This window comes from Penicillium bovifimosum (assembly GCF_028826915.1).
Source record: "Penicillium bovifimosum strain IBT 22155 chromosome Unknown utg000007l_segment0_segment0, whole genome shotgun sequence".
Classification (NCBI taxonomy): domain Eukaryota; kingdom Fungi; phylum Ascomycota; class Eurotiomycetes; order Eurotiales; family Aspergillaceae; genus Penicillium; species Penicillium bovifimosum.
In genome coordinates, this window is record NW_026622716.1 from 159,623 (window position 1) to 185,254 (window position 25,632).

General features: G+C 51.6%; 10 protein-coding genes across 10 annotated transcripts; 6 read left to right on the top strand and 4 right to left on the bottom strand.

Moving 5' to 3' along the window:
• Positions 1–2,362: 2,362 nt before the first annotated feature.
• Positions 2,363–4,121, top strand: N7515_008992 (FAD-binding oxidoreductase; the record flags this gene model as incomplete). The annotated part of the gene is made up of 6 exons (XM_056669736.1): positions 2,363–2,622; positions 2,676–2,908; positions 2,960–3,073; positions 3,126–3,492; positions 3,544–3,739; positions 3,795–4,121. The coding sequence occupies 6 exons, from the start codon at positions 2,363–2,365 to the stop codon at positions 4,119–4,121; spliced, it is 1,497 nt and encodes a 498-aa protein (XP_056517535.1).
• Positions 4,122–4,855: 734 nt separating this feature from the next.
• On the bottom strand, positions 4,856–5,668 carry N7515_008993 (uncharacterized protein; the record flags this gene model as incomplete). The annotated part of the gene is made up of 2 exons (XM_056669737.1): positions 4,856–5,414; positions 5,490–5,668. 2 exons carry the CDS (start codon positions 5,666–5,668, stop codon positions 4,856–4,858), a joined length of 738 nt encoding a protein of 245 aa, XP_056517536.1.
• A 3,383-nt stretch (positions 5,669–9,051) lies between these two features.
• On the top strand, positions 9,052–11,200 carry N7515_008994 (uncharacterized protein; the record flags this gene model as incomplete). The annotated part of the gene is made up of 2 exons (XM_056669738.1): positions 9,052–9,492; positions 9,560–11,200. The coding sequence occupies 2 exons, from the start codon at positions 9,052–9,054 to the stop codon at positions 11,198–11,200; spliced, it is 2,082 nt and encodes a 693-aa protein (XP_056517537.1).
• Positions 11,201–11,487: 287 nt separating this feature from the next.
• Positions 11,488–12,977, bottom strand: N7515_008995 (uncharacterized protein; the record flags this gene model as incomplete). The annotated part of the gene is made up of 4 exons (XM_056669739.1): positions 11,488–12,289; positions 12,366–12,492; positions 12,596–12,737; positions 12,807–12,977. 4 exons carry the CDS (start codon positions 12,975–12,977, stop codon positions 11,488–11,490), a joined length of 1,242 nt encoding a protein of 413 aa, XP_056517538.1.
• A 796-nt stretch (positions 12,978–13,773) lies between these two features.
• N7515_008996 (uncharacterized protein) lies at positions 13,774–14,034 on the top strand (the record flags this gene model as incomplete). The annotated part of the gene is made up of 1 exon (XM_056669740.1): positions 13,774–14,034. One exon carries the CDS (start codon positions 13,774–13,776, stop codon positions 14,032–14,034), a length of 261 nt encoding a protein of 86 aa, XP_056517539.1.
• A 312-nt stretch (positions 14,035–14,346) lies between these two features.
• On the bottom strand, positions 14,347–15,073 carry N7515_008997 (succinate:quinone oxidoreductase subunit C; the record flags this gene model as incomplete). The annotated part of the gene is made up of 2 exons (XM_056669741.1): positions 14,347–14,960; positions 15,031–15,073. 2 exons carry the CDS (start codon positions 15,071–15,073, stop codon positions 14,347–14,349), a joined length of 657 nt encoding a protein of 218 aa, XP_056517540.1.
• A 4,004-nt stretch (positions 15,074–19,077) lies between these two features.
• On the top strand, positions 19,078–19,557 carry N7515_008998 (uncharacterized protein; the record flags this gene model as incomplete). The annotated part of the gene is made up of 1 exon (XM_056669742.1): positions 19,078–19,557. One exon carries the CDS (start codon positions 19,078–19,080, stop codon positions 19,555–19,557), a length of 480 nt encoding a protein of 159 aa, XP_056517541.1.
• Positions 19,558–20,568: 1,011 nt separating this feature from the next.
• N7515_008999 (FAD-dependent oxidoreductase) lies at positions 20,569–21,983 on the top strand (the record flags this gene model as incomplete). Its single annotated transcript, XM_056669743.1, has 3 exons — positions 20,569–20,994; positions 21,053–21,473; positions 21,532–21,983. 3 exons carry the CDS (start codon positions 20,569–20,571, stop codon positions 21,981–21,983), a joined length of 1,299 nt encoding a protein of 432 aa, XP_056517542.1.
• Positions 21,984–22,097: 114 nt separating this feature from the next.
• Positions 22,098–23,373, bottom strand: N7515_009000 (DMT family transporter; the record flags this gene model as incomplete). Its single annotated transcript, XM_056669744.1, has 3 exons — positions 22,098–22,930; positions 23,000–23,138; positions 23,194–23,373. 3 exons carry the CDS (start codon positions 23,371–23,373, stop codon positions 22,098–22,100), a joined length of 1,152 nt encoding a protein of 383 aa, XP_056517543.1.
• A 582-nt stretch (positions 23,374–23,955) lies between these two features.
• On the top strand, positions 23,956–25,036 carry N7515_009001 (uncharacterized protein; the record flags this gene model as incomplete). The annotated part of the gene is made up of 2 exons (XM_056669745.1): positions 23,956–24,223; positions 24,300–25,036. 2 exons carry the CDS (start codon positions 23,956–23,958, stop codon positions 25,034–25,036), a joined length of 1,005 nt encoding a protein of 334 aa, XP_056517544.1.
• Positions 25,037–25,632: the final 596 nt, after the last annotated feature.

Genomic DNA, 25,632 nt, shown 5'->3' on the forward strand with positions numbered 1-25,632 from the left:
CTAGACTATGTATGGATATTTGAGTGCGTCGTCGGCTGGGGTGCCTTTGGGAAGACTCTAACTCAAAGGCAAAAGGCCCTTGGACGTTCGGAGACGATACCAGCAGCTTCGCATATGATGGTATTCCCAATTGGGTGAATACATACACAGTGAACACACAGTCTACATTTTTCAATCCCTAGGACCCAGTGGGCATTCTCTCATATGTTGGACCTGGATCCACCTCGTAGCTTGCTTGAAGATACAACATACCCAATCCGCTCCGATCGGGAATATGTCGGTCAGCCCATCTCTCAAAAATGAGAATAATAACTCAGGGATGATACTCCTTATTGCTGCTCATCGCATAATATCGCAACCTCCAAGCCAAGGCCAAGACACTAGGAAACCCAAAGATCAACGGAGTCATTTCCCCTAACGAATGATCGACAGAACCTCCTTCTACAACACCTTTGCCAAGGGACAATGGCGCCCGAACTCCCTATGCCCTCTCATCCATGGCTTTTACTGTGGTCGGCGCACAGTACCTCCACACTCGGAGGGCTCCGAAACCGCATCGGCGGAGCGAGCTTGAAGACAGGCATGGCCGCATGTCCATCCACGTACTATGTCATCGTGCATGGTGGCCCTGGGCTGCACATAATCTCACTCAATGATACTAGTTCACCCAACTGCTTGGTCTGATGGGCTCTGACCTATCGGGCTAAATGCCCGCGAAGTGATTGCCGTCGTACTCCGATTCCTCTTCGAATGCCCAATACGCAGCCCTACTTCAATCAGCCATGAAACCGTGGAAACGTCAAAAGGTCCCTGTCGATCTTAATTCCCCGCAATCTCCATTGGAAACTATTTATATACTAGCCGAAATACAACATTGACAAAGATTGACAAAGATCAGCAGTAATCCCCAGAGGAGAGCGGCAGATAACGTATTCGCTATCGTTTAAGGGCATTGACAGACTCACCTCGGTCAATTTACGGTCCGAACCGCATTGGGCTTCATGTGATGCCAACGAACATCGAGATGGGATTTTGGCGTATCGATCTAGCAAAGACATGCAGGAAACCATTGAAACTCGACATGTCACGGACATCTTTTCCTGTCTTGTCTAAGCGAGGCATGGCCCGAGCTTGATCAATATCGTGTCCGCTAACGAGAATTCAGGAACCCATCATGATGATCCCCCGCACATTTCGCCTTATGCTGTACTCGGATTGGTGAGATAAACCCCGAACCCGAGACCACTCCACTTGTTGACTGTTCGCTTGTCTTACTTGATCGCTCCGCTTGGCATCTCCCGATGTGAACTGGTGAGACATAGTACCAATAACGCTAATTACGCCAAGTTCCAACTTGCCACATGGTTTTGTGGCTTAGTGCCGCTAAGGGTTTGCTGTTGAGATGCTTTCTCTGGGGAATGCAAACAGCCAGACCAGTTCCTGTCACGTCCCTATTTCGACACAAGGTCAAGTCCAATCCCCTCACGGGTAACTGGCCCTCACTGGGCCGAGAACTAAGCACGACGCATAACGCAAGTGCTCGCATGTTGAATTTATACTCCCTACGATTCTACTCCACTCCACACGTATGATACATTGTAGAGACTCGTCTCTCTGTGCCTATCGAAAAACATGAGCATGTGGGTCGCCAAGGATACCGCCCAATTGGGACCCACTGCTTGCGAGGTACCGTCTCCCTGAAAGCGACGGCCGAACCTGCTGGGAGATCGGCACAGGGGAAGCTCGGCTAGACGAAAGTCTACGGAGTAGTTTGAAGGGACTTGCACGGCTTCAATCCAGCGCGGAACATCCTCGGCTTCTCTGCAGTTCCGTTGCCGTTGTTCTTCTATTGCCATGTGCTTCCAACATCCCATCTGCACAGTCTGCAGTTCGGGCCCCACAACTACAGACAGACACGATGTCGAACTCGTCACAATTTGATATTCCACCCACAAGCCATTCCTGGGATATGCAGCCAGGGCTCTTACCTGATGGCACCGGGCCAGCGGGTCCTCGGATGGGTCTCCATCCCTGAACAGTGCTTCTGCAGAGAAATTCTCTACCAATCCACAGTGTATTATGTAGTCTCCGTCCTGCCGGGCCCGCTGTCTATGAAGGGGTGCGGTCCGTGGCTTGGGGAATATCCTCCGATTGTGGAGTCTGTTGGGCTCAAACTATCGAGGGCCTATATATACTCAACTCATGAACCCGTACCCGAGCTGCTCTTGATCGTGTGTCTCTTTAGGGTTGAAAATTTGACCCCAGGGCCATCCGTCATCAGTCTCTCTTTGAACCATTTCCCCTTCTTTTGTATATTTCTACTATAATCCATTTAGTATATCGTCGACACTCATTTGACAACATGTTTGGAAGCAACGGATGGCGCGCTTTTGCGCTGTCCTTGGCCCTTGCGCCCACTGCATTGGCGGCCGATATCTGCAAGACTCTCAAGGCCGGCGGCGTTGAGATTCAATCCCCTCTTTCATTGAGCTATACATCCGAGCTGAGGAATTATTGGTCCACAGCATGCGGCGATCTCAAGCCGAATTGCATTGCAGCCCCATCCAGTGCTGCGGAGATGGCCCAGATCATCAAGAACCTGCACAATGCGGACACCCTCTTGTTCGTCCCCCTGCTCTGTGTTAGCAGTGACGTCGACTAATCGTCTAACTTAGTGCCATCAAGAGTGGAGGACACATGCCCAACAATGGGTTTGCGAGTATCCAGGACGGACTGCTGATTTCGACTAAGAACCTGGACCAGGTTGACTATAATCCCAAGGACCACACTGCTATTATTGGTCCTGGTCTCACATGGGAAGAGGCCCAGAAGGGTCTCGACGGAACTGGCCGGACTATTGTTGGAGGCCGCATGGGCGGAGTCGGAGTTGGTGGCTACATGCTCGGCGGTATGTGTGTGGAATTGGCATTGGCATTGATATTGGTCTAATGAACTGTAGGTGGCATGAGCTTCCTGAGCACCCAGTACGGTTGGGCTGCGAACAACGTCATAGATTTCGAGGTTGTCCTGGCCAATGGCACTATTGTTCACGCCACCGAAACCCAACACCCAGGTGAGTGAGACTGATTCAGACTCTCATGGAAACGCAATCTAACACCCAGCAGATCTCTTCATGAGCTTGAAGGGAGGCGGTAACAACTTCGGAGTTGTTACTGCTTACACTATGCAGACTCACCCTCAGGACCACAAGGTCTGGGGTGGTAATTACATCTTCACATCTGATAAGACTCCCCAGCTCTTGGAGGCTGTGCGCAAATTCACCGACGAGTACCCCGATGACAAGGGAGCCATCATCCTGACTGCCGAGCGCGGCCTGGTGATTGACTTCTGGATCATGTTCCTTTTCTACGATGGCCCCGAGCCCCCTGCGGGCGTCTTCGACGAGTTCACTGCCATCCCACACACCTCGACCACCAAGACCTGGAACAGCTACTACGATCTGCTTAAGAACAACGACTTCTTCATTCTTCAGTAAGCCACACAGTTCTGCATGCTGTTACCTTTGTCACTAACGAGCAACAGGGGTCAACGCTATGTCATCGCCACCGAGACCACGCCCCTCCCCAATTCAACCGTTGGTGCCGTGCCGCTCCAGGAATACTACGACCACTGGAAGGATGTTAGCAAATCAGTTCTCGGAGTCGCTGGCGCCCTGGGCTCCATCGCCTTCCAGCCGATGCCCAAGACCTATTCCGAGAAGGCCAAGGCCCGTGGCGGAGTAAGACATCTACCCCAAACCTAGAAAAGAAGTCGATTACTAACAGAATCTGCAGGATCTCATGAGCATCCCTGACGACCAGGCCTACATCATCATCGAGCTGAATTTCTCCTACGGATTCGCGATCGACGACAACAAGATTGACGCAGCAACCGTCAAGCTGTACCAGGGCATGGACAACCTTATCCAGAAGAACATCAAGAAGGGTCTTCTTCCGGACGTGTATCGCCCATTGTTCATGAACGATGCGTACCACCGCCAGGATTACTGGGGTCGTATCCACCCCGACTCCAAGGCGCTGGCACTGAAGACGCGCAAGGCGTATGATCCTCAAGGCTTCTTCCAGAAGCGGACCAGTGGTGGCTGGAGACTCAAGGATTAAACCGTCATCTCTTTCTTTGGATATATGTCTATAATTGTATTTATGAGAACCTAATAAACGAGCGGTTCCGAGTCTGATATTGGAAACAAAATAAGTGTTGGTTTCACCAGCTAGGTCTGTGTACACAGTAAAGTGAACAGGTATGCTATAGTATCAAAGTGTGGATTGTATTCGGTTGTTGATGATCTATGTGTCTTCTCTAGGTCTAAGGTGACCTAGCGGTAAACACCCCTGGATCCCGCACGTGACACACCGGCCCTCGGCGGTCACAACGCCGAGCGGCACGCAAGAAGGGAAGCCGCCAAGTCACAGTGGAATATATACCGACACTGGCAGCTTTTCTTTTGTGCAAAGGGATCAGGGGCCACAAGAAGGGAATGAAGAAATGGACGTGACCACAAGAAGGGAAGTGAAGGAATGAACGCAATAACAGGGAAGGAATAAACAAAATAATCGCAACCACGAGAGGGGGGAATAAATGAATGATATCACGACACTGGCAGCTTTTCTTTTGTGCAAAGGGATCAGGGGCCACAAGAAGGAAATAGGTCAATGAACGTGAACACAGGAAGGAATGAATGAATGAATCCAACCACAAAAAGGAAAAATGAAGAAAATGAATGTAACAAGTAACCACCGCAATCATACCGTGCATCGTTTCGCACGTAGATCTCGTCGTCCCCTATCCCGTTCTCTTAACCCATCCCTCGACTCGCAGTCGTAAGATGGCTGTGTCAATGAACTCCTCCAGGCTCCGTCAAGAATCTCTCCTGATTGTCGTCCTCAATGGTCAACTCTGCGAGCATCTGGCTTGGTTCATGTGAATCATCGTCGTCGTGGCCTTCCTTTTTCTCTGAGCCTTCAAATTCACCCAGGAACAATTGAAAGTCCGGTGTTGTGGCTGACTCGCCCGTCGTAAAGTAGTGCTGCTCGCGGAAGTTTTCGAGAGATCGTTTCCGTTCGTCTCCGGTGTGATACTTGGACCAACATCCTGGTTTCCCGCAGATGAAGCATTTCTTCTGACGAGGTCCTCCATTTCCTTGTCGTGCTCCGCGGTATCCTCCTCGTGGTCCTGATTCACGGTTGTTTCTGTACCCATAGATTCCCCTGCCCTGACCGTAGCCCCCGCGGCTGTATCCACGACCTCTTCCTCCGTATGTACGGTCAGTCCAATGATGATCGTACGCGTCGTATTCCTCAGAAGCTTGGAATTGTCCGGACTGTGATCGAGCTGTCGCAATGGCAACTGCTGATCGCAGCTCCGCCTGTACCCCCTCCAGCGAGCTCGATGGCCTAAATAGTCATTGTGTGCACTCCTCGACGGCTTCGCAAGCACTGATTATCTGGTTCCGCAGGCTACTCTCGGACCGGTCTTGTGGTGGCAATGCATTCTGGATCTTCTCGAGCGTGTCGAAGAGTATTTCGAGGCACTCTGAGCGCGACTTATCCGGATTCTGGGCGATGACCTTAGGGAATGAAGTTTGCCTCCACATGGTGGTCGCCCTCTGTCTGTTCTCCTCCGTGTCAAAGCGCTCTCTCATCATCATGGTCATCAGGGGAAAGTCCCTCACTTCTCCCCTAATCTATGAGTAATCTTCGTTACATGAAAATCCCTCGCCCTTCCTGTGAGCATCAGCCGGAACGCGACGCCGAATTGGTGTTCCGGTAAGCCGGCGCTCGTGCAAACGTTGTAAATGCGACCTGGCCTTATCGGGCCTTATCCAGTACGGCCTGACCCACATGTGGATGTCGAGGCGACATATAAACATTTGTTTCATTCGGGCGTATACTGACACCAAGTCTTACGACGTGTCCCTCAGACCAAACATTTGAGCTGATCCTAACTTGGTTAGGTATTCTAAGCCAGTAATGTTTGGTCTGAGATGCTGAGATAAGGGAGAAATTGGGTAATCACGTATAGAGCACTAGGCAGGCGGTCAAGAAAGCGGTAGAAGTAATTAAGCCAATAAGATCAAAGTCAAGCATGGCGGCTACCGGCGTCCGTAGCGGCCCCCGCCTTCCACGGACCGGTCCGGCTCAACGCTGGCCAGAGCGGAAAACAGCCCCAGCAGGAATGGAATCAATGGCATTGCGCAATGGATCAACAACAGCGGGGGTCGCTTCCAAGAAGACGGATTGTTAGCAAACCATTCTGTATCAATACAGTAGTAGCCAATGATCTGACTGCTGCAACCTTCCTTTTTTGGTCAATGATGAAACCTGATAAGTTGGGGGCGGCTCTGATTGACAAAGTACAGTAGAGAACTTTATCAACGAGTCAAATGCTTCTAAGAAATTGTTCTTCTACAGGGTTGGAGCGACACCCGTAGGCTTCCTATGGCTAGTCATCCCGGATCAATGAACTCTGGAAGGTTTTCCCAGAAAATCCTACCGTTAATCAATCGATTTATAACGTAATTGTTACGGGGTCCTACCTTAGAACCCCTCACATATCATGACAGCGTTATCTCTCATGGCTCGGTGTTACAGGTTTCCCATCTTGGGACCCTCACATCACTTAGCGCTCAGACCTTGTATGATCGTCCGGCCCCACACGTCATCGGAGGCGTGGACTTTGGATGATCTTGGACGGGACCCCGGATTAGTATCATGGATCTGAATCCTGATGATTATCGGGCTTCCGTCATCTGGGGACTCGGACCCCGCATTATCCTGTTTGATCTCGGAAGATCCTAAAGGATCCTGGATGTCCTTGCGTGGCTTTGGATTATCTCAGGAGATCTCAGACGATCGTTGAAAGATCGTTGGATAAGTCTGTGAAAGACTGGGATGTTGTACGAGGGAGCTTCCCCTCTTCTGCCCCACTTTGTTGTGCCAATGAGCATTGAGCATTTGTCATTACACTCATGTTAAATACCTCGACTTGGAGAGTGCCATGAGGGCTCCCCAAGATTCAGTCTCGTTACCGAATGGACTATGCTCGTGTCTGAGCCTGCTCGTATCAGAGCCTTACATCTTATTGTCTTCTTACCTAGCCAATAGTCTTTTGTTTCTAGCTACCCCTTAACTAACATTAGTTAGCTAAATAACTACGTATTTCACTATCGAGCTGGCCAACCCACCGAGCTGACCACCCCCAAAACCCATAGTAAATGCGATTTTGTATCTCAACGACCATGAGTTTATTTTGTCTCCTTGTTTTTACGATAGCAATTGATAAGAATAACTAGCGCTCTGTATCAATTTCAAAGATATTAAAAGTCGATATTATGGTGGTATCAAAAATTACCGTTCCATGACCCCAGATATACATGTCACGCAAGCATGAAGCCTTGGATTTTCCTCAAACTCCCGCCCTATAGGTGCTTGTCATGACCTAAAAGACGCTATACTACAAGAATAAGTCCGTATAGGCCACCGTTGTTGAGTTACTGTGTTGTAATTTACCACTTTTACTATGTGTATTGGAGTGGCCAGCTCGGTAGTGAAATACGTTAACGTATTTCACAAGCGAGTCGTGAATCCAAGCGAGTCGTGAATCCAAGCGAGTCGGCAGCTCCAAACCACATAGTAAAAGAGGTCAATTACAACACAGTAACTCAACAATGGTGGCCTCTACGAAATTATTGCTATAGCATATCATCCTTTAGGTCATAACTGGCATCCATGGGGAGATTGAGGAGAATCCAAGACTTGATGCTGGTCTTATATCGATATTTCGTTTTTGGCAACGTATTTTTTCGGTAATTTTTGTTATCAAGATAATGTAGCCTTTTGATTTCGCTGAAATTAATACAGAATGCTAGTTGTCCTTATCAATGGCTATCGTGAAATAAGGACATGAAATGAACTCGTGGTTGTTGAGATACTATATGTAGGATATGTCGCATTTACTATGTGTTTTGGGGGTTGCCGACTCGCTTGGATTCACGACTCGCTTGTGAATTACGTTAATCTATAGTTAGTTAGTTAATAACTAGTTAACTAATGCACGCTGCCATTGGTCTCGATTCACACGCGCTGAATTAGAGCGTTGGGATATTAAATGCACTGATCATCCACCTATTCGCCTGATCTAAATCCAATTGAAAACGTCTGGAGCTGGATGAGAGAGTATATATCACAACGATATGGTGAGCAAGAGATCCCGCTTGATCGACTGAAACCAGTTATAGAGGATGCCTAGCGGGCAGTGCCAGAGGATATGATAGAGAATCTAGTGCGATCTATGCTTAGACGGGCTGAACAGGTGATTGAGCGCCAGGGGGTGGCTACTGACTACTGAATGTACTGTGTGGAAGCAAATGGGGAGCGATCTTGTGTATCCAAGCAACGAATGTATGTCTGATCTGTCTATCTGATCCTCGAAGGGATTTACGATACAAAAGCCACATGATACATCCCAAATAGGAATAGTGGGATAGTTGAGTACCCAGTATTGTCCCAGTATTTCCGACATACTGTATTAAATTGATAATATCGTGTGGTAGATCAGGTGATTAAAACCGGCAGAAAAATAGTGGAGAATGTAATACTATGTACAGTTTTTCCTTGGTACCCCTGTATCAGTGCCTTTTAGCTTCCCACCCCTTTTCGGTGTGGTAGTTATGGAAGTACCGGTGGCTGAGTCAGGCTTCCAACTACCGACCGGAGTTAACTACGTGTCAGACTTCATATTCATCGTTCATCTGTGAACAGCAAGGACTAGAAGGCGATGGGCTACACCAATTGATATATCTAGTCTTTTTCACTAAGATGGACCTGCCTTTCCATTCAGAAGGGTCAGAGGATAGTGTCTATGGGTCGATCTGGACGAAGGTCGACCGGAAGCCAGGCCAGCCATCCACTCTGTCTACTACCTTTTTCGCACTACAGGGATTAAGAAATCCCTCGATGAGGCTCTCAAAACCTCACTGTCCTTCCTTCAGTTCTCCCTCTCACTCTCCCCCATGAACACTGGTTCAACACCATGAGTGCCCCTCTCTATCGCCGCCGCCGACCTGCCGTTGCGTGTATCGAGTGTCGACGGCGCAAAGTGAAATGTGATCGTGCATTACCCTGTGGCCCATGTGGCAATGCGTCCCTGCTGTGTGGTTATCGTAATCCCAATAATGGATTGACCCCGTCCGATCCCCGCGCTGGCCCGACTGCCACCGATCTGCCTACCTCGGCTACATCCGAGAAGGATGGTACTCAGACTGGAGCTGTATCTAGCTCTCCCATTAACCTCACCCCGTCCAGCAGCGGTAGTGCCGGTCTACCACCACTCTTCACCTTCTCGTCAAGGTACACCTTCCCCGGGGATTTGGAGATGAACCAGAGCAAGCCTGTGGACCTTCCTGGGCGCACCGTATCCCATGCCAAGAGCTTGGGTTGTGGCAAGCATTACATCCAATCGTCATTTAGACAGGTGAGCCAACGCAGCTCCTAGGCCAAGTCTCCCCAGGCAAGCCCCTTTTGCTGATAATAGATGCTAGTCAGAGCATTTGAACATTCTGCTGCACAGGTCGGACCATGCGGACGTCCAATCGCTCTGGGATCAATGCACCCATTACGCCCGGATCATCAAGTCAGAGCGGGCCATCAAGTATTACACCCAGCTGGGCCCGCCGAACATAACGAACAATCTGCTGCCCAAGTCGACCTGTGACCGCCTGGTCATGCTCTACCTGCACACCTTCGAGGCGGTCTTTCGGGTGCTGCATATTCCGACCTTCATGCAACAATATGAGCTGTACTGGAACAACCCGCAAGGTGCCAGCCGGGCTTTCCCATCCACCCTCGCTCTTGTCCTGGCCATCGGAGCCTGCTTCATCTCGAAGGCGGAGGCGGACGAGCTTCAGCTGTTAGCGCCCAAGTGGATCGCTGGTGCGCAGTTTTGGCTCACTGAGAGCTTCGAAATGTTTGGCATTGATCTGTCCGTGCTGCAGGTCTCTGCCTTGCTACTGTTGGCGCGCCAAACAGTCCCTGACCCGTCCGAGCTAGTATGGATCTCAGGGGACTTTCCCCTGCGCATCGCGGTCGGACTCGGCCTCCACAAGGAGACGCGAATCCATTTCCCGGAGTTTTCGCCTCTTGAGAGCGAGATGCGGAAGCGCCTGTGGGCTACCATTCTGGAGATGTCGGTACAGTCATCTCTGGACACAGGCATGCCGCCATCCATCTCCAGTGATGATTTCGACAGCGAGTCGCCATCCAACATCGATGATGTCGATGCCAGCAATCTGTCCACTGCGTCGGATATTGCAGATGGCTTTACCCAAAGCACCATTCAGCGGATGATGATGCACACTATGCCGGTTCGTCTGCAGATCCTCCGTTATTGCAATGCCCTCAAAAAGCCTCCGGGCCAGGATTACCAGTGGGTCGTGAAACTGGGCATGCAGTTGGATGCCATGTGCCATTCCCATACAGCAACGCTCCAGTCGTATCAGAGAAATACCAACCCCGACACGCCGAAGCCGACTGAATTCCAGATCCACCTGCTGAACATGTTGACTCGTCGTTTTCTACTGGCGTTACATTCACCGTTCGCGGTAGACGCCAAAGCGGACCAGTCCTTCTATTTTAGTCGCAAAGTGCTCACCGAGAATGCACTCGCTTGCCTCTCACCTCTGCAGTTGGTCCCGCAGGCACCGTTACCCGGGGGCTCCTCACCGGAGAATCAGCAGCACGAGCTCCTGGGGTTGATGGTGCGTGGGGGCGACTTGATTCGGCACATGCTGTGCCATGCCACCGCCATTCTCATCGTCGAACTGACCACTGAGTTGGAGGAAAATGCCTTTCCAATCACAAACAGCCTTTCGCGGGACCTATTCTTCCATGCTATCGAAGAGTCGATGGCTATCTTCCGGCGGCGAATTCAGGCCGGGGAGACCAGTGTCGACATCTATGTCCTGTTCTCCTGTGTCATGGCACAAGCTAAGGTGATGAAAGCCGGACTAGCCCCCCAGCGACACAACGTTGAACCTGCCAAAGACAGTTTAAAATTCTGCGGTGAACTACTCAGATTTCAAGCTCAAGTCAGCGCGGTCAGTTCTCTAGGATTGACACAAGATCTGCAGGTAGCATTGGAGAGTGATCTTGGGGCTTCGAACGTGTGGGATGGCATGGTATGAATTTTTTTTTCTTCTTTCCTATCATAGAAAATAGATCCGATTCCTACCTTCGATCCTGCTCGCAACTCGTGTTGAGACATTGTCGAGGACGACTATCATGAGTTATGGCGTTTGAATATACCTTGTGATTACTTAGATATAAACGATGACAAAGACCAACCAAACAAAAAAAAGAAGAAAAAGGATATAAAAGAGAAAGCAAGCGCCCCCCTTCCATCATCTGGACGAATATCGAGTATATGAGACATTTTCGAAACCCTATTGGAGCCCCATCTATGCCTATAGTCTCATTCCAAGGAAGCTTTCAGCCTCGCTTCCAGCAAGGTCGCCTGCGATGCGAGCTCCGCCGAACTCGCCGTAAACCCTTGCGGCATCCAGACTTTCACGAGGTCAAACCCGGACTCATTCAGCAAGCGCTCGAACTGGGCCTGGGTTCGCTCCAGCGAGGCAAAGGAGACCATCATTGTCAGGTCGGCCTGGGCCGAGGACAGGGCGATCTTCGATTCGGGCAGCAAGGTCTCGTTGATAAGCAGCAATGAATCGGGCGCCATCGCCTCCCGGATCCGGGCCAGGATCTGTCGGGCCTGTGCATCGGGCCAGTCGTGCAACACCGTGCGGAGATAGTACGCCCGCGCCCCTGTCACGGTCTGCGGCTCGAAAAAGTCGTACCCCTGCGGCTCGATCCGCGCGGGGAGCTCCCTTTCCTGAATCGCCTCAATTACAACCGGCAGGTCTTGCAGCACGAGGCGGCCCCGGAGGTGGGGGAACCGTTTCTGGAACGCGATGATATCGCCACCCTGGCTGCCGCCCACGTCCACGAGCAGGACGTCGGACTCGTCGACCACCCCACCCAGTTTCTCCTCTACTGGGAAAAAGTCGAACCAGTTCTGGCCCTGGCGGCGGTGCGAGATCGTCATCACCGTATTGAACGCTTGCTGGTAGTAGGGCTCCCCGGCCAGGAAATCGAAGTAGTGCGATTTGGTCTTGGTGGCATATTGGAAGGGGCCGTCGAGGACGTTGTTCGGGTTCTGCCAGCCTTTCTCTTGGAAGTAGGCTGGGAGTTGGGTGAGGACCATGAGAAAGTGCGTGCTTTCGGGGTTGGTTTATCTTTAGTGGACGCAAAGGGACCCCAGGGGGGAGAGAGGGGGAAGAAAATGGAACATACACATGAATGACGGCGGCGGAGAGAGGCGAGCTCGAGATGTAGGCGGCTGCAAGCGGGGTTGAAGCGTAGACGTCTTGCTTAATCTCGTCGAAGATTCCCAGTGCGGATAGGAAACGCATGATGCGCGCTGTGTAATGGATTTCTTTTGTCAGTCTTCTGTTGAATATGATGATAATGATGCTTGTGATCTCTTCTGATTATTACAGTACAGAGACGGACGCATCACTTACACACGAGAAGAGGATCGGCTTTGGTTGTCTCAGCCAGCTGCGATAGAGTCGCTGTCCCTCCACCGGAGGACTCGGTATGCTGCGCTACCGCATCAAAGAGCTTCATATCAATGCCCAATCGTAATGCTATAGCTGGATAACCCTGCAGCAGATAACCACATAAGTCAGGAGTTCTCTACAGCAGTTCCAGCCATGAAGAAAGAAAGCATACCGCGAAGATCGTTCGTAAGGTGAATTCAAACGGGGATTCCAATTTCTTGCGAAGTTGATCACACGCTTGGAGGAGACGCTTCCGGTCTGCCTCATTCACCTGGAAGTCTGTTGCAGAGGCTGCAACAGACTCGATCTGGCTGGTCAGATCCGTGAGATTGACGGAGGACATCGTGGTTATCGGGATGATGGGATTGTTTGTTCAATGCTTGTAAGAAAACAAACTTCTCCGGATTTTTGTGTCGTACAATGAATGAATGAATTAAAATAGTAGAGCACACTCCCCAATGCTAATAATAGAGTTTCTGTATTGATATTGCAAGTCCCAACACTGCTATTTGATATTCGGGATTATTTAGATACCGTAGTCATCCCCCGTAGATCGTGAGCTCCCACGGCAAATAAGCACCCAACCCGAGATAAGCCGTACCGCTCCCATCCAAACCGCTCAATTGCGGGTACTTTTTCTCCGGATCGTGGCTGGGGAAATCTTTCTCGGCTCCAGTATACATTTGGTGCAAGAGGGGTGTGTTTAATACCGTAATGCCTCGGATATTCCTGTTTTGATCGGGCTGAAGCTGGACGCGCTGCGGCTAGGGTTAGCGCCGGGATATTGTGGGTCCCCAGTTGTCCGGAGTGGGTAAGACAACAACACAACAAAGGTATTTTCGGTATTGTAATCCCGGGTAATTCCACGTACGGACTCATTGCAAGAGTGTCAAACATACATTAGCTACTACACATTGGGGCCAATCCATAAAGACATCTTCGACAGCCCTCCATAATGTATCATTTTTTTCATCTTTCTTTTGGAACATTCACGGAGAAGCATAAGGAAACGAGGGGGAACTGATCACAATGTTGGAATCCATCATTAATTTCAAGAAGAGGCAAAGGTCCCCGTTTCACATCAAGTCTCAAAAGTCTCTCTCGCAACGAATCCCCCAAAGACGATAGTTGAAGCTCCCATGGTCACTGTCGAACAACTGACTTCAGATACTATCCTGCTCGTCGGTGGTGATCCTGTGGGACCTCACTCTGGCCACTGTCCTCGCGGATCATGGAGCCAAAAGCGTCTTGATCGAGAGCAACTGCGCCACGACGCGCTGGCCCCAGATGGATCTGACGAGCACACAGAGCATGGAAACATTTCACCGCCTGGTCATTGGCTGGGGCGGACGACAACTGGTGTCGTCCCACGAAGCGGACTTAGTCCCCGTCCGACCTGATGCCTTGTTTCGTGGCACAGAAGTGAGGTGCGGGATGCGGACATAGCCCTCGACATTCTCTCTTAGGCGGTAGAGAGGTGACTTTAAGAATGTTTATATACATTCAAACCGGGTATGATATTCCAAGGTGCACAAAATGACTTCTAAAAGCGAATAGTAGATGCCAGCCACTCAGGTCTCGTCTCGGTCTTGCTACAAAGCCTGTCTAGCAAATTGTGTAATCCTCTTTGAATAACTACATGTACTGGATGACTACTCTCTTCTTTGAAACACAAATCTAGCCAACGAACTTTGCCATGAATGCCACCTCCCTCAAACATAAGCCACCAAGCCGACGGCAGCCAACGCCGATGAGCCGATAACCGCCCATGCGATCTTGATAAACTGAGACTTACTATCCAGCGTGTATCCGGTAGAGGAGATAATATACCGGATACCATTAAAGAGATGGAAGGTGAAGGGCCAGGCGACGAAGAACTTAAGGATGACCTTAGTGGCCACCGACAAAGAGCCAAAGGCCGCGACGAGGGCGGCTGACGACAGATCCCAGCCGAGCCAGGGGGCTATCAGGTAGGAGGTGCCGAAGAGATACAGGCCGCCGGCGAGAAGAAGTCCCGTGTTTCGCTCCATAGCAGAGCTGACCGAGTGAACCTGCCATTTATAGATGGCCAAATGGGGCGCTACAGGCCGCCGGAGGCGTTGGCGAACGAGTTCTTCCTGGGCGAATTCCGGCTTGATCACTCTTAGTGGTGTTGTGACGGGCTTTGTGGTCTGCATTCTAGAGGCAAGAGTCGGGTTGGTTAATACATATCCACGTTCAATCTTCTGCATATCATACCGGACTTGTTGTTGCCACACCAGACCCATGATAGGCCTAGTAGACGGGGATACTACTGCGGCGCGGCGTAAACCGAGCATAGACGACGCTGGGGACTGTTCATCAGCTGACATCAAACACAACGAAGGGGGGAGTGGATGATACAACGGAAGACTCACCTTTCTGTATCAACATCATGTTTTTCTGGATGGAACCCGCCATGACGGATGGGGTGTGGATGCTTCACGAGTAACGGATAGAGACAGAGAACGGGCTGGGAGAGGAGAGAAAGAAAGAGTCAAAAAGAAAGAAGGAGAGCACTGCAGGAGAAGACAGCCTAGCGTTGTTTGACCCCTGCTAACATCCACCGGCCTTGTCATGGTGGAATCTGAGGCCCTTACATTACGGGTACGTACCTAGGTATTATGTAATTTATGTAATTCTTGGTTAGTTAAGTTAATGTGACACACAAGTTTAACGGAGCATGGCGTCCATGCCGCCAATCACGCTCTTCTACAGAGTAGAACTGGTTGCGGATTTGATATGGATATATACGTATCATATATAACTAATAGAAGGTAGAATAGTCTTACATAGGGGACAATGGGTGTCCGCGTGCCGCCCAAATTTAGGATGAAAGGTACCTAGTGTAGTGGGGAGGTGTGACCTCCCCCTACAGTCTGACTTACCCTGTTCGGGCACTCCTTGTTCACTTACGTCGGCATTCTCGAGATTTGGGAGTCTTAATACTCAGATAGCCCTAGTTTAGCAACACACACTCCTTACACATCTCATATTTGACTGCTTGTGCGCAACCGCCCAACCTCTTTGCTACCTCTGGTCCGATGTCTATGCTAGCCGGTATCTGCTGAATCGACCCGTGTGCCTCAGAGCACACAGCCTTGAGCGTTCCCCTCTTCACTAGGAGGTAATCAACTATGTAGTTATATTCATCTTTGTACATTCACTAAGCTTTTCTCCACTTTCCCCCCTTCCCATTCTGTATATCCTTTAACTCCCGGCTCCACTCCCCTCCCCACTACTTACCCGTTTCGTTCCCTTTCCCTCCCTCTCATTCGTCAACTCCCTCTGACCGCCTGCTTTCGCGTTCTTTGGTACTGCACACTGCATCCTCGCGCTCTCTGATTCGTCCTTTCTCTTTCCCTCTTCCTCTTCTTTCATTCGTCTCCGTCTTCCCTCTCCGCTTACGGGTAGTTCTGCCGTCCAACCCATCTAATCTTTCGTTCTTTCTTCTGCCTAGGTTTCTCTCTTTCATTCCTACTCCGTACTTCTGCCGTACTAACTATCTCTCTGCCACGTCTGCATGCCCCATGGGAGGCCTAAGGCAGCAGGGTTCTCACCTGGCTGCCGCCGGACGTTAAAAATTGCAACAACTATCTCTCTGCTCTTGCTCAAACCCTCTTCCTCTTCCTTTCCTTTTTCTTCCTTCTCTCACTCTTACCCGTGCCTTTCTCTTCTTTCCTTACTGTTTCTCACGTCTTCCTGTCTCCGTCTTCCTCTCCGCTTACGGGTAGTTACCGTCCGCACGAACGGCATTCGATGCCGCTTGGATCCTGAATGTGTGTATGTGGTTGGCACCCAAACGGCCATGAAGAGGCATTGGCGTGACACCCATGGCCGTTCCGGAGCTAACCGCAAGGGTCGTCCCCGCAATGACTTGACAGACGCGAATGGGTACGCAACCTTGGAGGTGAGTTCATCAAAATCGTGCCCATTCTACGTCCTTTCCCACACTACTTATGCTCCACCACTGCCTTCCTCCCGCGCGTTGCCTTTGTCTCTTGCTCCGCTATTGTGTCGCCTTCATTCGCACAGTGCTGCTTCTTCACCTGTGCCTTTCAGCGGCGCGCTGCTTCCATATCTCGGTTGTGCTGGATGTTCATTCGCACGATACTGCTTCTCGACCACCGCCTTTCTGCGAAGCCCTGCTTCGACGTCTTACTTTTGCGGTACGTTCATTCGCACGCTACTTCTTCTCCACCAGTAGCTTCCTGCCCCGCCCTGCTTTTGTCTATGCGCCTGGCTGTGACTCCCTCTGTGTTCCAGCCGCGCGCTGCTTCCATCTCTCACATTTGCCGTACGTTCATTTGCCCGGCTCTTCTTCTCCACCAGGCGCTTTTCGCCGCACGCTGCTTCCTTCTCAGCGTCTGGCCGTGCCTCCCTCTGCGTTCATCGTCTACATCACAAGCCGCACAACACTATCATCATGTAGTCAATGAACTCTGAGGCGGTGTTCTCTGCGCGCGTGGACGTGACACACTCTGCCTTCATTGCCTACATGATGATAGTTCGCTGTACGTCCACTTCTACCGTCTCTCTCTTATTATTTATTTATATTCTTACTCTGAAAGGCGGCTGGCCGCCTCGCCCCTGTGGGCAAGCAGTCCCTCCTCGGTTCGAATCCAGCTTGTTATGTACATCGTACGGGGCGCATGCGCCTCCGCCCGCAACTCCCATCGTTAACCTCAATCCACTGATGCGTCTCTCTCTTATTAGCCTCTCTTCCTTCATTCTTCCCTTCTTCTTCCCTGTCGCTTTCACGCGTACTTCTGCCCTCTCTCTCTTATTGCAATCTTCTCTTCCTTCATTGTTCCCTCCTCTTTTCCTCCGTATTATCCACAAACTCCACTCAGCTCTGCGCCTCTCTCCTCTATTCGCCTCACCGTTAACACCACTTTCTGCCTTATACTTTCTTTCCTAACACTTTTCCCCTCCGTGTTCATGGACTACTTCATAATAGTGTCCACTTCATTTGCATCGTCTTCCTTCTCAAGCACTCGCTCTCTGCCGCGCGCTGCTTCCATCTCTTCCTCTGTCCGTTACTGTCCATTGACTACTTCATCTTACTGTCCGCTTCATTCGCACGCCACCACTTCTCCGTCACTCCCTTCCCGCGGCACATTGCTTTTGTCTATGGGTCTGCCCATGACTCCCTCTGCCTTCATTGCCCACGTCATAAGCCGCGCGCTGCTTCCATCTTTGCGTCTGCCCTTGACTCCTTCTGTGTTCATTGACTACATCATGATAGTGTCCGCTTCATTCGCACGGTGCTGCTTCTTCACCAGTGGCTTCCTGCCGCCCCCTGCTTCAGAGTCTTGGTCTGCCCCTAACTACCTCTGCGTTCATTGCCTGACAAGCCGCGCGACAGTCTCATCATGTAGTCAATTAACACAGACGCGGTCATCTCTACGTCTGCCCGTCAGTGTTCATTGCCTACATGATGATATTGTACACTTCATTCGCACGGTGCTGCTTCTCGGCCACTGACTTTCTGCCGCGCTTTCAGCTTACGCTGCTCCAATCTCTTACTTTTGCTGTACGTTCATTCGCATGGCTTCATTTGCACCGTCTTCCTTCTGAACCACTGGCTCTCTGCCGGGCGTACTTCTGTCTTATCCCTCTTATTAGCCTCTTCTCTTCTTTCATTCTTCCCATCTTCTTCTTCCCTGTCACTTTCACGCGTACTTCTGCCCTCTCTCTCTTCATTTACAAACCGACTCTACACGTGTCCTCCATCTCTACCCGGGCCGCTGGCCCGGTAGTCTCTTCTCGACCTGTGCCTTCCCAGTGGCTTCCTGCCGCGCGCTGCTTCCATCTCCGCGTCTGCCCGTGACTCCCCCCGTTCATTTCGCACAGCCTAATATTGTCGCCTCAGACGCGGCACGTGTCGCCGTGGAAATCTTCGGGCAATTGGTATTCATATAGCCTTGCCAGTTGCCGGTAGGCTTCCCAGTTGCCTGGAGCTTTGCCAGTTGACGGGAAGCTCCCTAACACCCGTTGCATAGAACAGTTTCGCTTACTGACACATGCACAGCCCAAATTCGTACGTTCACTATCTGTTTCAAATGCATAGGTAATAATACTACGTAGTTTCCTCCATACACATATCCAGTTCTCTTCTTCGACTTACTTACGTATTTGCCCTTACACGTACACCCTTCACCTCTTACTTCGCCCATTCATTGTGGCCGGGCCGAAGGCCCGGTAGCGCTCTTGTATGAAGAGGTATATATCTTACAAGATTTTGCCGGGCCTGCGGCCCGGTGGATGAGACATGGATGGATCATAGATATGGTTTGATAAGCAGGCCTTAGATCGCATGCACACAATGGATTAACCCATATCCATTACCAATCCAACCCAAAGTGCGAGTTGGGTCAACCAGTTTACGCTACCAATACGGGGTTTCTCGACGCTCGACGCGGATGGGGAATGATTTCGCCGCCGCTCAGGAGCTGCTGCGCAATGCGAAACCAGCCCGCGGTAAATTCTCGGCCTCGGGCTTTTGCCGCGCCCTAGTAGGGCTTGTGTTGAACATGGTCAATGAGAGGGCCGAGTTCGGCTTCCACACTCCGCCGTGTATGTCCATCCAAAGGAAAGAGTTCCGGGTTCAGCCCGACACTGGACATACCGTGACCCATCGCGCATACAGCTATTCTTGTACTCCAGCAGGGGCAATCCCGGTGCATCTCGTCTCCTCGAACCGTGTGAGTCTGTTGTCCGGCCGCACTGCAACTCCAGGGCCGTGTCTGTATCGGCTCATTCACCCCGGATGGACGGGCCAGAAGGCTACAGAGTTACGGAATGGGTCAGCAAGTGTTTCTCGGGAAAGTGCCTCACCAGACGGGCCTGTCGGTCTTTGTGCAGTGGCCATGGGCTCTCACGGTCGCACGGGGCCCGAGTGACGACTGTACTGAATCCCCTACTACGCTACTCACTCCCGGTGCCGCGCTTCGACGAGGGGTTCTTGGGCTTTCGCGATATGCACGAAGTTGCTGCGGGTATTGTAGGCCAGGCTCTTCATAACCGCCTTCAGCCCTCGGACCGGGCGGCCGAAGATGTCCAGACGATCTCATTCCTTCATCACTCTAACGCAGTGAAACGTGAAACTGCCCATCCACCAGTTCCGCCAGCATTTGGAGCGCCTGTATGGTGGGGAGTTCCAGGACGTCGAGAGAACTCGGGCGGCTGGCATTGACCCCTTGATTAATGACTATCTCGAGGCTGAGGGGCAACCATTCAGTTTCCCTACGTGGGCGAGGATTAGATCTAAATAGTATCATGGTTCATTCGTGAAGAGAGTCGATTCAACTTTGATTCTTTGTTTTCTGTCTATAGATCCGTAAATTCAAACGATATTGCAAATAAGTCTTGTTTATTCGGGTGTTTCGAACTGACAATGTCAGCCACCACTACCGTACTACCACTAACTACCGCTTGGATATATGTAAGCTCGCACTGGCACGAGAGAAGACAGAGAAATGAGCGACCAAGGCGTCGGCACGGGATGCCACGTTCTACGCGCTCAAGTTCTTGTCCTCGTGTTTCTCAGACCCGAATACCCCGCCAGGGGAGTATGCCGCGCGCGATGACTACCTGCTCCATCGACCGTGGGTGATGTACTTCGCAGCACTGGTGGTATGGACATATGGCTTTGCAGCCGGATCAGCCTCGGGTTTCCCGAATTGAGGCTGCTCTGGACTCCAAGCTCTTGGTCCTCGTTTCATGGCAGAAGCAATATCCCGACTTTGCGGGCCTGGACCGGATTATTCGGCAGGATTTGCTCTCAATTTCCCGGCCATTGTAGGTGACATTGAATCATCCCACACATCCTGCATTATATACTCTATGCCGCGGACAAGGGGACTTGAAACGAAGTGCAACACATAGATAGGCAGACAGAGAGAGAGAGCAAAATGATCACCTCCGAAACGAGCCATAAACACATCCTCATCGTGGGCGCAGGACTAACGGGGCTGATCCTGGCTCAGGCGTTGAGATATTTGAGTCAGACTCAGAATGCGGCGAACAGTCAAGTGCGATACTCGTATTCGATCTACGAGCGAGATCCGTATGCCTTCGCTCGCGGGGCAGGTTGGAGCCTCACCATCCACTGGGCACTCACCGATCTGCATAACATTCTGCCCCCAGACATTCTGGCTAGCTTCAGCGAGTGCCTGGTCAATCCTGGCGCTGCCGAGCAGGGCAATCCAGGCAAATTCCAGTTTCTCGATCTCCGAACAGGGAAGCCGAAGGAGTCCTGGCCGATTCCTGCCAACGCCGCCTCGCGAGTCTCCCGCGAGAAACTGCTGGCGCTGTTGATGAGGAATTTGGCCATTCAGGTACGATCCGCCCATCGTTGTCATGCCCTCTCGCCCAATGGCTCATTTCAAGCGGTAGTGGTCCAAGAAACTCGCCGACATCACTCACCCTAGTGACTCCTCGGTGACGGCGCATTTCACCGACGGGAGCAGCGCCACGGGGGACCTGCTTGTGGGTTGCGACGGGGCGCGCTCGATGGTCCGTCGCCTCCTTTGTCCAGCCATCGCCATGCCGCATCGGCTCCCCGTGCGCCTGATCGGGCTGCGCGTACTGTATCCTGTGGAAAAGGTGCGCCAGCACTGCGAGCCTATAGACGTACATTTCTTCCAGGGCGGTGATCCCCAGACAAATGTGTATTTCTGGTTCTCCTTCATCCATCTCCCGCGGCTCACGGATCTGGACACCCATGCCACCTGCCAGATCATGATGAGCTGGCCCTATCAGCCGGGATTCCTGGGCCAGGAGACCCCGACGGAGATGCCCGAGAGCAATGCTGACCGTTTGGCCTGGATACGCAAGTTGGCGGCCGACTGGGCCGAGCCCCTTTCGGCAGCTAGTCTATGATCTGCCACCTGAGACGGAGTTGAGGGAGATTGTGCTCGAGGATTGGCCGCCGAGGTTGGATGCGTGGGAGCATCGTAAAGGAACGGTGACGCTGGTGGGTGATGCGGCACACGGGATGACAATGTGTAAGTCCGAGCTTCCCTTGGTTTATGGGTGTATTATGGCTTTGGGCCGAGGAAAAGCTAACGGAGAAAACGCAGTTCGCGGAGAAGCGGCTAATCATGGGGTGATTGATGTCTCGGTGCTCATTAGGCTTTTAACTGCTAGCACGAAGGGGGAGAGCCCGACGGAGCTGGAGGACATCATCCAGGAGTATGAGTCGGAGATGATTCAGCGGACGCAACCTGCTGTCCTAAAGTCGAGGCAAGCGTGCATCGACGCCAATCATTACGCACGAGTGCAAGGGTCCAGTCCTTTGATTTCTAAACGAGCAATGAAAGATTGATCATTGGGTAGATAGTAAGACTGGGGGGAGGGGGGAACAGTTAATGCCTTGGGTTCGAGATAATCAAGAAGAATCAGTTGCAGAAACAAAACTCATATAGGATTTGATACACTGTTAAGCGAATGATGACTCCTGGTGATCTTTTGCAGCTACCATCTCGGTTCCCTCGCCATCAGCTACTTCGTTCCTGGATCTCTGCTTCCATGCTGCCCCGTCTTCCCTGCGCCCATTGAGCATCATAGTGGTCACCACACTGCCCAGAATCAACATCCCCCCACCCATGCTCACCCAGCTCGGACTCTCGCCCCACATCACCGCATCCATGATCAAGAGAAACACAATCTGGATATAAACCATACTCAACGTCCGGGGGCTGCTTCCATGCTGCATACTCGTGGCTAGCAACATGTGGACGATAAACCCAGACACCCCCAGAAACACCAGCTGCGCCCACTCCGCCGGATGGGGCATCCTCCACGCGTCAACACCGGTGATGGCCAAGCTCAACGCGGTCAACCCAACGACCCAGGTCGCAAAATGGTTCACCGTCACCGCCGGATCCGCATCCTGGCCGATCAGCGGCATCACGACGTAGGCGGCGGCCCCGCCTGCGACGCCAACCAGACCGGCTCCTACGGCCGCAATCCGCTCGATCGACCTGGTCTCTGTGGAATGAGGGAGGCCCCACATCCCACCCATGCAGAAGAAGCGCCTATTACTGGTTTCCGGACGGATGTCGGTGGCAGCAAACTGGATGTGCTCCCACGGCTGGGAGACGAGGACCACGCCCAGGAAAGAGACGGCGATTGCGAGTTGCTGCGTCCGCGGGAATGGCGGCACTCTTCCCAGGAGGCTGGAGGCATATGCGGCTACCATCGGGGAGAGGAAGTTGATTACAGTGGCCTCCGAGAGGGGAAGGGCACGTAGAGAATAGTAGAAGCCCCAGACTAAGGAGTGCGGCGATGGAAAGTTAACGGCCCGGTTCTTTCTCATTTAGTACATATGGTAGGACTTACTCCCAAAGACTCCTGTGATGCTTCGAAGCGTCACCAGTAGCCAGAGATTGGTTTTGCGAAATGGCACGCCGGGGATTCGGGCGATAAGTATCCAGAGCCAGCTCAGAGTTATTACGAAGCTCATCATTGTGATAAGAACCTTTGGCCCGGGATCAGTTGGATTGCCACTTTTCGTCTGAGTCTGGTTAACATACCTGTCCTGTGTTCAGGGCTTCATTCTCTTGAGCTGCCGTCTGTAGCAGTTTGGCAGCTACGGCGGTTAAAGAGGAGATCAGTTGAGCCAGGGCCATGAGGAGAACACTACGGTTCTGTCGCCAGAGTTCCCTCCATCTCCTCTTCCTCTTGACTTGGGTCTGGATGCTTTCTGCAGACATCGGACCTGTTGATTTCAATGATTCAAGCCTTCTGTGCAGCCACGTTACCTGGAAGATAATGTGACGGCATACCAAGTATGCCATATACCTAATGAACCCAGGTCGATCCCGGTACATATCCTCCTCTGATCAGGAATTCTGTTGCCACCTCCCAATCCCTCTGCCGCCGAGCAGGGATTGAGCAGAAATCATGCTGTTTGATAAGTCAAAGAGGAGCCAAGACGCCCTAGAGGCTACCCATTTAAGACCGAATTTCCCGAATTCTCCGTTCCGAAGCTGAATGGCCACCACGCCCAATGGGAGTGGTTACAATCAGGATTGTCATGGAGAAACCCTTGGTCAGTCTCTTCTAAGCCTTGCGAGTGAATTTTCCGATTGCATGAGACCCCTCCAACATACGCCAATGGAGGAAGAGATGAGAGGTTGGGCGCGGTACTAACCATGGTGGATCGATCGTTGCTGACCACCTCCCTCCCCGCTCTTAGGTCCTTGGTATAAGACGAGTGCGAAAGCCCACTTTGCTCAGACGGAGTTGAATGATTGAAGGCCCCCAGTCTCGCGGTTGAATCACTGAACTGCATAATGGCGCCGATTCCGGAGAAGTATCACTTGCTCAAAGATGAGGATGATTCCTCGACTAGTCATCGCAATTCCGGTGGAGAGGAACTTACCGGCCATGCATACCTCCAGCGACAAGAGGAAGAGGGACTCAAATCCCGGTTCTCGAGGAAAGTGACGCTGGTGATCGTGGCCGTCCTGTTTGGAGCCTCCGTCCTCTCCAATATTTTGATGGCACTGGCTTTGACAAAAACCCACGACCATGTGCCCTCCCAGCGAATTACTAAATATGGTGAGTTTAGCTTCTGCTTTCCACTCAGCCTCTGCTTGCATTTCGTGTTTCTGATTGAAGAATGGTCGGTCCTCAGCGGGATTGGCGGATGATCATCCGGTTGCGTGGCAGGCCTCCACCCCGTACAGCACCGAGAGCATCTCTGAGAGTGACCATGCCTGGGTCAACATGGAGATTGACTATATCAATGTGGCGCTTTCAAAGGAGGAGGCCAAGGAGAAAGGTCTCCCTCCGTCGGCAAATTTCCCGTGGGATACTAACTACAGCGTCTACATGATTACTTCCATGCACAGCCTGCACTGCCTGGTACTCCCCCCCCCCTCTGCCCCTGGTCATACCATGGTTGTAATTCATCTAACTCCGAACCGTAAGAAATCTCTCCACCGATCCAATCTCGAATACCGCAAAGGAGTGAAGCAAAGCTACCCAACGGAGCATCTCATCCACTGCCTCGACAACGTCCGTCAAGACATTATGTGCGCCGCCGACGACACCCCGCGCTACATCCCCGTCGATGCAACGGGCACGGCCACCACTGCCGTCGGCCAGTACCGCCAGTGCAAAGACTGGGAAAAGCTGCGCCAGTGGAGCAAGGCGAATGACGCCTGTTTTAGTTACAACGAGCTGATCCGCCATGAGCTCCTGGAGGATCAGCCATTCCCCCACGCGTTGCGGTTCTGCTCCAGGGATAGCAAGTTCTTGCCCACCGTGCAGAAGTTTTATAATCAGTCGAGCGACTGGGTGCCGGTCAAGCCTGATCCGCCCTATCCGGAAGTCGGGATACAGTTCGATGGGTATGATCAGTATACTTGAGTTCAGATCATTGATTAAGAATAGGGATGGAAGAGAGTATATAGGCTAAGTGGGCAGGGGGATCACGATGATTTGCTATTCTAACGTGGCCCCTTTCCTTCATGGGTTCCGGCTCCTGTAGCTCTGATTTTTGTGACGGAGATTTTCCAGATTTTGTTCAGGCCATCATGTGTTATTGTCATCAGCTACCTGTACTAGGTAATGTCTTTTTTGGTGTTGGTTTGTCCTTTGCGGAGGAGGTTTTCTATAGCTTTAATAGCTAACAGAAGGCGGCCCTCCTGTTCAACCAATTTTTGAGCCTTTTGAGAGCGAATTGGGGGCATCGTTGGTGTTCAAAAACAGAGGTTGCTACGGGACCCATTTTATTTTGGCGGTGGCCGGAGTAACAGGGATCCACGTTGCCTGACGCGTCAATACAATGCTAATCTCCATTTTCCTGACACTTTTTGTTGAGATGGAGAAGACTAAATAGCAAACCATGTGGGCGTTCTGCCGCTCCACACCGACTCCAGCACAAAGCAGGAGTCTGTCAAAGTCTTGTGTCTCTAGTGTCTCGGACGATATGGTGCGGATGATCTTGTCTGTGTCATTGTCTG